The 15,152-nt window shown below is 41.8% G+C and overlaps 1 protein-coding gene across 8 annotated transcripts in view; it reads right to left on the reverse strand.

Moving 5' to 3' along the window:
* The window catches only part of EBF1 (EBF transcription factor 1), a 374,138-nt gene that overhangs the window by 336,507 nt on the left and 22,479 nt on the right, over positions 1 to 15,152 (reverse strand). For all 8 annotated transcript variants that reach the window (XM_083488402.1, XM_083488398.1, XM_083488401.1 and 5 more), the window contains exon 6: positions 7,134 to 7,202. In XM_083488402.1, coding sequence (XP_083344528.1) covers positions 7,134 to 7,202 — 69 coding nt within the window. The remainder of the gene's footprint in view (positions 1 to 7,133; positions 7,203 to 15,152) is intronic.

The raw sequence follows: 15,152 nt of genomic DNA on the forward strand, positions 1-15,152 counted from the left end.
TGGTGTGCTCTGGTCCATGGGGTCACGAAGAGTCGGACACGACTAAACGACTAAACAACAACAACATGGTGCTTTCCACATATAGGTTTGTAGGTAACTTGCACGATGAACTGGAGCAATGACCCAAAACTCCAAAATGATACGTTCAGGAAGGCAATCGTTATTCCAGTTGCAGCTGTTCCAGATGGAATAGAAGGATCAACACTGGGAGCAGAGCTATAGTCACTCTTTAAGGAGGTATTTCCTGTTGGAAGGTAGTGTGTCCTTGACTTTTCCAAGCAAAGCTCAGGCCTAAGCCCAACAGAAACATCAGGCACAATCCAAGCAAGGTTAAGTGCTTTGGAGTCTCATTAAATTCAATGAGAGAAAGAGACTGAAGCACATGCTTGATTCTCCCACTGAAACCAATGAAACTCAAAAGTGCTGAATGTTCCCCAGATTGGCTACCTTAATGACAGAGCAACTCACACATAATGGTCATGCACACATAGAACTTATGAGCCTGCACACCGCCCCATTCACTTCAGATCTCTGCGTGCATGTTCAAAGGGATACATGGGCAGAATTTTACTACTTTTGCAGTCAATGAGGCAGCCCTTGCAGGAAGAGACATTTCAAGCATACCTCTGTCCTTGCAAGAAATTGCTGCACTGAGATCTTTGTTCACAGTACAGTTCATGCTGGTTAATTAACGCGTCTAAAAATCTTACACCAGACTTCCTGTTCATCTTTAGGTGAACTACCAAGACTACATCAAGCTACATCTGAGCTTTGTCTATTTGGATCATCCCATCAAACACAATCATACACCTTCCTCTGCCCATCCTGTTGCCATCCTGGTTATGGCATGAGCATAAGGTATTTGACCCATATGCAAGTGTATGAACAGATGATGGATTCATATGACCATTTCAGCTGGGCACATTCAGGTCACATCAGCTAGTAATGTGCAGGCAGTGCCAAATTAAAAAACACACACGAATCCATGCTAAACTCAACCTACAATATCATATATACACACAATGGACAGCATCTGGAAGTCATCATGGAACAAGCTTTTCCTCTTCTGCACCACTTGTGTGAATCAATGCTAAGAAGAAACTATTTTCAGACACTTAGCACCGCATCAGCAAGATAGATAGATAGTTACAGGCAAAACTGGACTGCTTTGCTGAGGAATTCAGAGCTCTAGAGGCAGTGGTCACACAACAGCTCTCTCACAAAGGAGCAGCTTGCTGGCTACTCTCCCACAGAGCAATCTGGGAAAATATCCCAGTACAGAGTGTTATGGGCATAGAGAGCAGATGTTTTCCACTGGAATCCAGTGCACACTGGGAACATACAAACACCATCTGAAATTGCCTGGCTTAAGGGAATTTGCTTGATCACATACCTAGAGTTACTATCTTTAAAAATGGCCCTATTCATTATGGATAAATTGGGTATAGGCCTACCCAATTTAAACAAAACAAAACAAAACCTCTCTAGCATGGCTAATATAAACAGTAGCCAGGTAGCAACTCTGCGTCAGACAACCAACTTGGAGGCAGTGGCTTAGCGCTGCGGCTGCTTTCAGATATCAGAATTAATACTGAGTCTCTGCATGATGCAATTGTGTACACTAGGCACTGGAATAAATTATTTTATTAGTTTAGGGAAATAGTCTCGGATTCTTGGGCATTAGCTCTCAACAGGGATACAGAAAATAGCAGCTATGTTTAGAGACAGTCATTTATAAGAAAGCTGGAGGTGCAGCCCATATAGGTTTCTTTTGTCCTGCAATCATCTTCCATCAAACAAGTTTTGTAGGTTTTTGAAACGTCTTAAAAACCTGAAAAACCTTATTTGCCAGAGGTAATGATTCACTATTAGCAATGAAACACTTGTGATACCACTTTTGACTCTTGGCAGGGAAGTGGGGAATCATCTTTCCCCCCTCATTATTGAGAATTGGAGCCATTAATAACCATACATCAGGGATGTTTTTCTCCCACCACTGGAATGCATACATGCTCAGACAACAGGTATTTAAGGGGATCCAGGGCACTAGGTATGAGCGTTTATGCTGGAGTGATTCTGCCATATACATTGGAAGTAGACATTACTTTCCATGTTTATCTTAGCCAAGAGAACCATTGCTCAATTGTTTCATCCATGAAGGGAGACGGGGATGAAACTAAATGACAAGCAGAGAAATCTCACTAGAATATCTGTTTCAGCCCTGGTCAGTTTGGGTGGTTTTTAAAAATGTGTGAGAGGCTTTTTTTAAAAAGTTTGAAGCCATGCCAAGACACAGAATCATCTTTCACAAATCAAGAAATAATAAGACTCTTCCTTCCTGTTGTATTGCACCCTATGTGACTTTTTTCATTATCATCTTTTCAGATTCTTACAAAGCAAACCTAATTAAGAAGCTCTCTCATTAGTCTTCCAGAAAAATTAGCACAGCTTATGCTAATTACTCCTGTAAAATTTAATAAACTCATTGAAATGGGAATAGTCTAATGAGGTTTTATTTATTGAACTAGAATAGCTATATGGAAAAAAAGGTTAGAACATGGGAATCTCCACTGTGGCAATAAAAGTACAATTTATTCAATTCCTGCCCAGGAATTTTATAGCAAACCTTTTAAATTCAAATTTGAGTTACCGTTTGAATGTTAAATCTATGTAGAATGTAATAACAGGAAGTGGTTCATTTTTTATTTTATTTTTTTGCTACTACTAGGCTGAATGCACACAGTGTCACTTGTAACAGAAATTGTTGCACCCTGAATTGCTTTGCATCACACTCACTTCCTCCAAAGACTCGTCCCCTCCACATCTCCATGAACTTGCAGGTGCTTTTAGGGGGATGCATGCACCTTCCGCTTAAAAAATGATAATTTACCTTAAAATAGATGTTACGCCCTATCTCATTTTTGCTATACTTTCTGTACAATATAAACTGTATCATCCTGCTGTAAAATGAACTAACCAGGACAGGGAACACATGAAGGGCCAGTTGGGGCCTGGGGGAAAGCTGTGTACCAGCACAGCTTGTGCCAAAGCAACAAATGGCTTTTAAAATGTCATTCATTGGGGATACTGGGCTGCGTTCAGTGTAATGCTCAGGAGATTCTTGTGCATTTCTGTTCATGCAAACCAAACAGTATCTCCTCTCCTCCTCCCTTGCACTGTTCTGGGGGTTCTCCTGACCCTCTGGAGCAGGTTTGGGGAAGTTATGGGGCACACAGAAGTGGAGGGGGGAGCCCACTAGTGCAATGATTTCATTTATTTATTTTAATCTGTGTGATTGTGTTGGAGATTATTTTACTGCATCTCTAAGGCATCTGTGTGTGTGTGTGTGTGTGTGTGTGTGTGTGTGTGTGTGTGTCTGTGTGCGCGCAACACAAACACACTGAGGCCATAACTCAGCAGTACTCTGTGGTAAAAGCAAATGCCCTGGTAACTCTGGTGGGGTTGGGAAGGGCCAATGTAAACAGTATTCATAGCCTGTGTCTGGCATCCTTGAGCAGCTGACAGGACCCCAGTACTTACTCATCTCCAACCTTAATTCCCACCACCACCATCACCTGATGTGGCATTTGGAGCAGCACCAGATGACTGTATCAAGCCACCACTTAATTTCTCTCAGTGCCCCAAACTTTTTGTCACTCTGAGGAATTGTGGGAATTTAAAGGGTAACTAAATCCAGCAACACAGCACTCCTTGAAGTGCTGTCATTGTAGCCAGGTGATAAGATACAATGATAGAGAGGGGACACGCCTGGAGCCAGCCATACAATACTGGGCTATATGAACTGATGGTATAAAGCTTACAAACTGCCTATGAGAAAAATAGATTGATGCCACAGCATGGAGGGAAGACAGATCTCTAGAGTATAGAAAATTTCCTAAGGTCATTTTGATCACAATCAAAACGTGCTCCTATAAATACAAAGTCATTTCCCAATGCATCTGCCAAGGCTGTTCCAACACTCTACATTTATGATTAAATGGCTCCAGTTCATTCTGGATTATATATTATAAATGAATATAAATGATAATTGAGGCAAAAGAGCATGTTATACAACTCTTAGGTACAAAGGTTTTACATGTGTCATATATCCCCACTTTTCATAACACACAAATGTAATCGCTTTTAAGCTGCCTATATTCACCAGTGTGTCTCTGAATTTTCAGAGATTCGCAATTGTCCAGAATTGTCAATACTCACATGTGGCTACTGTCATTCAAAATTTTCCAGACATGCTCCAATATCATTTAGAGTGTATGTGTAAAAATCATAAGTATCCTTCTTGATCAGACATTTGAAAAACCGTATTCTGCAGATATAGCAAAGAGGTAGTAATCCTCATAAGGAAACATGTCTATGATTTAAATGTGATCCTTGCCTACTTAAATGTAGCATTTAAGGTGCCCATTCTATTAATACAGGTCAAAGAGAAGACTGAGCAGTCTGCTAGGCATCAGAGAAAATCTTTGCAAACTCTCTCCCTCTCCCCAAATGTGTCCTGCAAAGGATCACTTGCAAATAAAAAATAGCTAAATATGGTTTTGCATATCAATTGGCATAATAGCTTACAATTTTATGCACGCCAGAGTGACAGCAGAGTGCAACTCAACATATGTTCCAGCTCGTGACGGCTTTTTAATGTTAAAACAATTTGTAAAGTACTCTGTTTAAAACACAGGCTTCATATAGATTGCTTCGTGCTTTTCTAAGCCAAGGGGGAAATAATATGCACAGGGTAAATGTCACTAGTAACATCACCAGAGCCACTAGCTGTACAAAGCGCATACTTTATTTTGCCTAAATTGTTTGAACTAGCCCTGGCCAAGAAAAAGGTTTTAAGTACCCTACTGGGACAGATGCTAAGCGGCAACAATAGAAGCCACACTAATGCGATCCAGGTAACTCAATCCTGTTTCAAAAACACAGGGAAGGCTAATTACAGCACAGCTGAGTCAAATTTCTTATGCCACTGCAACCCAAAGGAGCGGGTCAAAATCAGATGTTATTCAAACCACAGTCATATCAACCTTCCATATCAAAGTCACCACTTAAAACCGAGGGAAGAATTTTAAAAGATTAACCAGTTCACACTCAAAATGTGTGGTGAGGCAAAGTTTAATAGAGCCCAGTTCCACAAACCAAATTCCAGCTTTTAATCTGCCTCAGTGCAAAGTTCTGCAATGCTGGTGAAGTACCATATGACCCAAGTTGTCCAAACTACTAAGAAGAGGAACAATATGCAGATGAGGGTGCCTGGATCAGATGACTGATTTCAGCTTAGTAAATCAAGAGATGAACAGCTTTTGCCTGTCCACACAAGCAAAACAGCAAACCTAATTAACCATAGTTTGCCAATCATTCATTTCCAAGAAACCATGGCGCTTTGAAACATGCCAGGATATGTAACCACAGTTTGAAGTCGGATTAGCACCCCTCACTTGCTCCAAAGCTTATAACCATTTTCTCCTCAGCTTGGTCAAAATGAGAAGTTGTGGTTAATTATAGATTTTGCAATTTGACTTCTTGCAATATAAAGGGAGGAACACAGGATCTTCACGCATGGGCAAAAAGCTTGTTTGTCTCTTGGCTTACTAAGCTGAAATATGCTAGTCTAAAATGCGGTCAGTGCCAAAGTTTTATTCCTAAAATGAACCACAGCCAGCACATCTATATGTAGGTAGAACCACACACATTTCACGTTCAGTATCTATCTCGTTGTTGAGAACCATCTAGGAGACATATAAATTTTCCATGCAACTGCAAGTGCCATCTTTAATACCCCATCAGACTATAATACACCTTGAATACACAACAGACACATTAATTAATTACTTTTGTGCTCTCCTGTGTTCACCTAACGCTCTTCAGCAATGCAAGTATGCAATATAAATTCACTGCTACTGTACTGTAAACTAACTCAGGAATAATTTGCAAAGACATTTGCCATGAAAGCATAACTTCTTGTTTCAAAAGCCATACCAAAGACATAAAACTACATAAATACAATGGCTTATCAATCATGTCTTTCCAGTCACTGCGTAACAGAATGCCACCTTGCTCCGACGTCACACGGCACTTTCTGAGCAATCCAACAAAGAGGATGAATTGAAGGTTGTGAACATTAACTCAGGCAGCAAAGCAAGAGGAAGAGTTCCATACCACAATGATATAGTACTCCTTCTCTTAACTGATAATGGACAGTATCAGCCTTGCGTGGTCACTTAATTCTCACAAAGTAATGCGACATCGTAACAGTTTATCATATGTTTCTGTATGACGAGCTTCAATAATTAAAATGTAAAAGTGACTCTTTGGCTACAGCGTTGCCTAATTTGCAAGTCTGCCGAGTGCAAATTGCACAGAACAACTCCAGCGAATTTATTGTTCTACAGTGATTTATTCGGTCATGTCAGATTAGTAATTTGGATCGGTTTAGAAACCGTAATAATTAAGACAGGCAAAATGAATTAATCAACTGACAATACAATCAAAATGGCACTCAAACCAAAGAAAACAAGCTGGAATCCGGGGGTGGGGGGGTTGTTGAGAAAGGGGGGGGCAGAGGAATCTTTAGTTCTCAGATATCTTAATGCATAAATAAAATAAAACAAACCTTACAATTTAGATAGATTGCATCCAAGGGAACTACTGTAGCTAAAAAGTGATAATGATTCAAACATTTTTCAAAGTAAAAAGTTAAATATTTATAAGCACCCAACCACATTTCATAAATCACAAACTATTATTATTTTATATTCCCGAAGCTTCCCAGGCACAGCATGCGAATTGAGGCGCAGAAAGTTGCAGAGAAAAATGTCCCCCTTTAGGAGCATGAATCAGAGACTAGCACCAGAACGCTCCACAGAGCCTCCACTCACAGTTACATTCCATATGGCCTTTCCACAAAAATCAAAACCTTATAGCATCACTAATTCCCTATGAACGACAAAATTACGCCCACGGACGCACATCACTCTTTGCCCATTAGCAACACAAGGCAGGTGTTTCATTATAATGAGGAGTCGTCGTCCCCCCACCCCACAAAAAGAAAACCAACTACCACACACACCACAAATAGCTCGAATAAATTCAAGGAAAAGGATAGCAGCCCTTACCTGTCAATTATCACTGGATCTGAAGGAGTCTCATTTCTGTTGCCGCAGCTTTTCTTGTCACAACAGCGGCTGCAGAGCAAAAAGGGAGAGGATTTAGTGCAGCCATTACACTCTCAAAATCATAATTACAAATACAGGAGGGTTCACATTGCCGGCTAGAGTTACTGTTCTGTCCCTGTCTGGAAATCAGTTGAATATAGAAGGTCACATATGGGTTAATGACTAGGTCTAACATCTTGTACAGCTGGCAAGCAACAACAATTAATAAATAAAAAGGGGGAAAGAGGGTTATCCCACTTTTTAGGGATAATAATGCAAGATTTCTTGAGGTAATGATTATGACCTTCTCCAGTTACATTGCAATGGTTTGAGACGTCCCATAGATAAGTTTAGAAAGAGAGCAGGCAGAAAACTCCTATGGAGAAGAGATTGTTTGAATCCTCAATCTCTCAGCTTCTCATTTAAAAACAAAAAACATTTCTAGACCTAATCGTTTTGCAGCTGTTTGTAAACATGACGGCAAGGTTTGGGAACGCTTGGAATCCAGAAAGCAAAAGAAATTCGTAATGTTTTCCATGTTGCATTATTTAAGACCATTCTCGCCACATTTTGTTCAATATGCTGGATGATGCCTGTTTGGAATAAAGACAAAAACTCTACATGGCCATGAAATTTGCATTTACACCTTATTAGCAGGTAATACACAAGTGTGATCATGATCTATTTCCACTTTGACACTTGGCGCTGGAAAACATACCAACATCTCAAATAATCATCTCTTAACAGTGAGATGCATTTTCATATTCCTTGTTTGGCTCTCATGATTCAATGCACAGGACTGCCCTGTGATCAAAAATAGTGATCAGCATCCATAGACCCTAAGCCAAATCTGTCTCTGAGGCCAATTCTGCCTGACCCTCTTTGGCTACCATACATCTCTGGCAAAACTAATTGCCAACAAGAAATGTATCAGTCTTTACATTTAAAATCCTATGGTACAGTTCAAAGGCACATGAGGGCACCACCTTGCTGAAGTTAAGCATAACTTGTTCTAGTCAGTGCCTGGATGGGTGACTATTGGGAAGCCACATGTACACTGCCTTGGAGTCCATTCCATGACAGAAGAAACAGGGGCATAAATGTAAGAAAATAAAAATAAAACAAATTACAAACACTGGAGCAGGTCTGTGGCCATGCTGGCTGGGGCTAGTGGGAGTTTTGAGTCCAATAACACCTGAATGGCCACAGTTGTTAGGAGCTGGAGTCAGGTCAGCAAGAAAACACCTTGTGTCAGTGAAGTTAACTGTTTAGTCAAAGGAACCATGGGCGTAGCTAAGGGGGGGGCTCAGCTGCCACCCCTAGAACAAGTAAAACAATAGAAATACTTAACTGACTGACCAATCACGTCGGTTCTGCCCCCTAACAAAAGTCCTGCCCCCCCAAAAAAAATCCTGGCTACGCCCATGAAAGGAACCAAAACAGTGCAGGCCTAGTGATAACAGCAACCCTTCCCGAGTAGGTCTTGCCCTAATGAGGCAGTTGTGAAGACTGAAGCACCCCACTTTCCCACAGCTCAGTCTCCGCCTCCCCCCAGGGTCCTTCCCCAGCATACTGATGCTCCTTTGTCTTGTCTCTGTTTGCTCCACCCTCTTCACTCCTCTTTGTGTTCTGGGAGAGAGAGCAGGAGGGGGAGACTCCTTGGCTTCTTCAGCAGCCTGCCTCCACCTTGCCTCTTGAGCCTCCCTCCTCTCCAGCCTCCTCTTCTGGACTGCTCTCTGCCACAGCCTCTTTCTGCTCGCCAAACCCTGCTGCCTCTTCTGCTTCCGACACCTCCTAGTCCCAATCTGCTCCCTCTTCTCCCTCTGAGCACCCATTGTCGTCCCACTACCCCTGGCTCTGGGCCTTCTTCCCCTAGGGGTTCCCTTGGAGATTTACCAGCTGGTGCGTCCCACCATTAGGGTTGCCAGAGGACAAACTGCTGTCTTCCGGAATTTCCCCCCATATGTCACTTCTGCCTTTGAAATCCCAGTAATGCCCGGGAAATCCTGGACGTATGGCAGCCCTACCCACCACTGCTCTGCTTCCAGCCAGTCCATGACAACAAGTTAAGCCTTCCCCGGTATAACTAATTCTTTCGTGCATTATTGCCCACATATCCTGCTAGAGTTGTGAAGTATTTTTTTAAAAGGTTATCATAATACATGCTCTTAAATATTCTACTTCCACTGCAATTTAGGCTAAAATATCACACACACTTTCCTGGGAGTAGGACCCACTGAGCTCAGTGGGACTTGCTTCTGAGTAGATTAGGGTTGCCATACATCCTCTTTTTCCCAGACAGGTCCTCTTTCGGTGGGGAGGGGGTATTTCAGTTTTTTGAATTTGCCAAAACGCCCAGGATTTTGCAAACAGAACCAGACAGTGTGTGTGCAAGTATCACTCTCTACTTTTTCCAATCTCTATGGATGTGCCCAGTGCTTCTTTTTCTGGGGGGACGCAGGGGTACACATACCCTTAAACATTTTGTAAATCTAAATTTGGTCTCATTGAGGGGCAGTATTTCAATATGAGTAGGAAAATGAGAGTACGTACCTCTAGACATTTTTTTTTAGTTAAAAAACAAAAACAAAACTGGACGTGCCTGCTCTCTGTACAAAGACTTGCTTTGCGAGCAGAGCCAGGAAGTGTGCATGTGAGGATCGCTCTTAACCTTTTCCTATCTCTATGGTGCACCTGCATGGTGGATATTGGGATTGGGAAGATCAACTGGCTGCCTAGACCTTTCCGAGTGGTTGGCCATGCCAATGCCCAGTAAGCTGCCCATGAGCAAAGGGGAATGCCTGGGGTGGTGGGAGCTTAGGCTACAGACACTATCATTGTCCTCAACCCCATGTTTAATAAGTTTGTGGTGTCTGTGGATACCTAAAAGGGAATCATGGAAGGCAAACAAAGCCATAGGCCCTGAGGTTAGAGAGATGCATCCTTCTGTATCTTTCTCTTGGTCCTTGTGCATGCCTAAATATACAAATATAAGACTTCGTGCATTCAGACTCCCCTCCCCCAAAAGAAATTTTCAAGCCACTTTATGATCTGGGTGCTTCACGGCAACAACCGTCATGTGGAGACCCCCCCCCCTCAGCCTCACTAAATCACACACTACTTCCTAGCACATACACGAAGTTGGACCAATCATACAGCAGGGTGAAGCAACCTGTTTTAAGTGGCACCATCAGGGTGGGTGGAGGAAGGGGCAAATTGCTACCTGAGTGACAGAATCGTAGTAGGGTAAAGCAAGGGAGTTTGGACTCTGCTATAGGGAGCAAAATGTCTTGAGGCAGCATTCCTCATGTGTTACTCACATGACAGGGCTGTTGTGACAGGGCTGCTCTGTGCCCTGTGTGTGCATGAGGGGAAGTATTGAACAGAAGCACTTGGGATCAGATACTTATATGATGAAGGAAATTTACATGCAAGCAGTACAGTGGTACCTCGGGTTAAGTACTTAATTCGTTCTGGAGGTCTGTACTTAACCTGAAACTGTTCTTAACCTGAAGCACCACTTTAGCTAATGGGGCCTCCCGCTGTCGCCGCACCACCGGTGCACGATTTCTGTTCTCATTCTGAAGCAAAGTTCTTAACCCAAGGTAATATTTCTGGGTTAGTGGAGTCTGTAACCTGAAGCGTATGTAACCCGAGGTACCACTGTATATGCTGTTGGCCTCCCATCAAAAATGCTAAAGGGAAGGCCAGGGTTCAGGAAGGCTGGGAAGTGAAGGGTGAAGAGGACCAGCAATATTCAATGTGAGACTTGAATCTTGCCAGAATTCAGCCCCTCACTAGAAGCTCACCCTATACCAACTGTGTGTGAAGATAGACTTCTTTTCCCCAGTAGAGTTTTTGGAAGAGTCGTGCCATATAAATAGCTCTCCAGGGAGAGCGACAAAGGTTTGCTTGTGCTGTGCAACAATATAGCGAATAATGTATGGGGACCCACCAAGATTGGCAATAAAATGATAAACGGCACTAAGCATAACAGAAGCGCCTTTTACAAAACCAGACTGTTTAAGCAGTTTTACGAAAATAAAAATGGGAAAGAACACACAACTCTTTTCACAGGGCAGAAAGCTCACAGCAGCTATAAAGGGCTTCAAACTTTTTTACTTTTTCACAGATGAATGGATTTCCACACCTGTGGGGAATTGGCATTGTTTTGGTTGCGCCAAATATAATGAGAACCGTTGATTTGTTCTCTGCTCCGTAAAAAATAACTTTTAAGACATATCAGCATCTGAGGACTGTCTGTCAATTTTCACACCACCCTGTCATATTTCCCCACACCCCCACACTCATGTACTGCTAGAAACATTTTTATATCTTTTTTTTAAAAAAAAAAACCCTGCAAATAGCACTCCCTTCCAAAGAAGTAGTACTAATTAAAGATGTGACCTCACCTCCTCTCCAAGATGAATGCAAGATTAAAAAGTGATCGACATAAAATAGTTTTAAATGACTGTTGAAAACTAAGGGCCCCACCCAGACTACTGAGGAATTAGTAAGCGATAAGGGGATGGGCAGAATGCACGCATTAAAATAGTTAGCAATAGAGGGAGAACGCAGGGGGACCCACAATGAGTCATATCTGAAAAGAATTGCATTTTTATTCACTTGGGTGATAAGCACACTCATTCCACTTGTTGATGCCTCATCCCAAACCCATGCCTAGAAACCTGGCGTCTCCTCAGAGCATCTGAACCCCTCAGAACTGAGTTCTACTTGATTATTGCATGAATTTATATGTAGGAACATAAACAGAACAAACAAGGCACAGTTAAGCACTTTTAAATCTTAATTTTTCTTTTTAAGCATGTGTTTCTCTCTCCCTTTGAAATCAGTAGGACTTTAAAAGTGTTTAGTTCTGGCTGCATCATGATCAGTATATATATTCCTTATTGATTTTCATAAACATAACTTTTCTGAGAGTGAGCTTTAAACAAAGAGTGCTTCTCCTACATTAAAACTGGCTTGTTGTTGTTTTTTTAAAACAACATATGGACCATGCCAATAAATATGCAACTCAAAGCAAATTCATTTTGAGGATTCAGGGTTGTTGTTGTTGTTTTAAGAAAGCAAGAGCTGCAGACCAAACTAGGTTTTGCATGAAATATCTGTGACTGGATCACTGGATATTTTCCTACCTCTTTAAAAGCAGCCATGAGAGGGTCTAATTTGAACTGGAGCTGTAGTGCGGTGAGGCACAGGGCTGATCCAAATAACACACACCTGAAACTAATGTCCGCTACATGGGCACCTGTCCACAGCTTCAGGAGGACTATTTCAATCAGGGTCATGGTACACTACAACCCTGATCTCATTAAAGCAGGGGTGAGGAACCTGGTGCCCTCCAGGTTGTGGCTGGACTACAGCTCCCATATTCCCTGACCATTAGGCATTTTGTCTGGGATGGGTGGGAACTTCAATCCAACAACATCTGAATGGCCACAGGTTCCCCATGCTGGAATTGAATGATCGAATGATCAAAAGGATCGTGGAGGTATATGCACTGGAGAGCCAATCACAAAAACCCCATTTGATGCCTAAGAGAGTGAGCAATGACACAGGAAGGCTCTGGATAAAATGACTATCAGTCATGAATTCACTGGGTAGACACACACACACACACACACACACACACACACACACACACACACACAATCTATATAATGGTGAGAATATCAATCAGCCATACCCAGCAGTTGTAAGGATTTCTGCACTGAACAATGTGAAGCTTGGCATATACTGTATAGATGATAGGTATTTGTTCTGTGTATGTGTGTTGTTTCTGTGTGGGGGGGGTGTTGGCTCATTTAGTGCTCTGAGAATGATCTGCTCTGAGAAACCACCACAGAACAAAAAGCAGAGCTGAACCATCCTGTTCAGAAGCTAATGATGATCTGGGTTCTACTATGTTAGAACATGAGAATGATAGCCCCAAAATAAAATAAAATAAAATAAAATAATACTGTAACCTGTAATGTGCTGCATTGAGAGTACAGTGGTACCTCAGGTTACACACGCTTCAGGTTACAGACTCCGCTAACCCAGAAATATTACCTCGGGTTAAGAACTTTGCTTCAGGATGAGAACAGAAATTGTGTGGCAGCAGTGGGAAGCCCCATTAGCTAAAGTGGTACCTCAGGTTAAGAACAGTTTCAGGTTAAGAACAGACCTCCAGAACTAATTAAGTTCTTAACCCGAGGTACCACTGTACAGTATAGGAAGCTGCCCCTTGCAGATCTTGGGGCCCATTCACATGACTGCCCTTTTTACTGCTGCTTCCAAGGGATGGTAACAAAGGGCCAGAACCTGAATTCTGCCAATTTCGAAGCCTGCCAGAAAGCATCCAGACAACTGTCTGATTAACTGCCATTTAAAAGTAAACACAAGCTGACGATAACACAAATGTTCTATGGTGAAAAGAGGACGATGCTCTTTAGAAGTCAGGTAGCACCTTGATATCTCCATTGCACAATGGCCACTTACAAAAATTAGCTTTGCAAGATTCTCCTCTAATATGAGTTATGAAGCTATTCTTGTCCTCAGCATTATTCTTATTTTTATCATCACCAAAAGAACCATCTCTTCAAGATACTTGGAAATCCTGTGCAGTAAACAAGCAACCGCTTGTAATCTCGATTCAATTCTTTGCTGTTTCCACTCATCCAGGATTTCTCCTCTACATCTGAGCCCTTTGTTTCCTCCACAACACAGTCCCTTCCATTTTGTAAATATTCGGTTTTGGTGACATAAACTCAAAGTTTTATTGTGCCGTTAGCCTTGATCGAAGGCACTGCTGAAAGTTGTTTGGGAATTAAATATCTAAAACAAGCTATTCTGAAGCACAGGGCCTTCACTATTTCATGTCTGGAATGAAGAAATTTCATCTTAGAGAGAGCAAGCTGTCTTTCACACCATATGGCTAATGGTAGTGCATAGCAATTAGCTGGGCTGATTAATGGGGAACAGACTCTAATTTTATGCTTATAATTGAGGCTGCATTTGAACCCCTGGTGCAGATTCAGCACATCCCAGCTTCCACTTATAGCAAGCAGGGAAGCGAGTGGTAGAGAAACCAAGGCTGGAACACACACCCTCCAAACCTTCCTTATTGTTGAAAAGTGTGGTATCAGTACAACCAATCAGAGGTTTGTGCATTAAGATCACGCAGCCAGATAGAAAAAAGAGCATCTTTTATCGTTTGGTCAACATCTACGAACGCTCACATTGGCCCTAAAATATTTTAACAGGGCATTACCCTCTTATTTCAAGCAACATGTCCTTTTCTGCCTTCATGCATTTGTAAAGCAGTGAGAAATTGAAAGATCCATTGCACATTTAAGAACAATGCAAATACTACATCAAGTAAATTCAAAATTTTGGCCTAGAATGTTGTCTTCATGTCAAGGTATATTGGCAGCCATGTAATTTACTGACACAGATATTAAAATTGGCTAACATCTAGTTATTTTTGCATTTTTGGTTTATTTAAAGTAAATATGTAGAGTTTTGTATAATTTAGGAGAACAGACTACTGTGTGTTGGCACTATAAATGAAAAGAAGTCTTGTGGGTGTTAAAATTCCAAGTGCCATCTGTTCACACTGAAATCATGGGGAATTTTGTCACTACAGTATCTTCAATAAAGCGTGGTTAGCGTCTTATCTGATATAGTTGGAGCCCAGAGAAATCAGACTGAAATTTGTGCTGCTTAAATGTAAACAATGTTAAGTTCCTTCCCCGCCCCGCATTTCGAAGTTTCTCCAAATTACACCCATCATATGCACTTCAGTAGAACAGTTCTCGCCTCAAGGAGCTCTCAATTTTAACAGTGGCACAACAGGCAGAAATTCAACACGTGTGTACTGTCCTGTATGGAGATATGGGGAAACTTCACCTGTTGGATTTCTGCCTGCTGCACAGTAAAACTAAGTAAAACTGTAAATGATCCCTGTGTCTCACTTTT

This window comes from Podarcis liolepis (assembly GCF_965112155.1).
Source record: "Podarcis liolepis genome assembly, chromosome: 2".
Classification (NCBI taxonomy): Eukaryota; Metazoa; Chordata; class Lepidosauria; order Squamata; family Lacertidae; genus Podarcis; species Podarcis liolepis.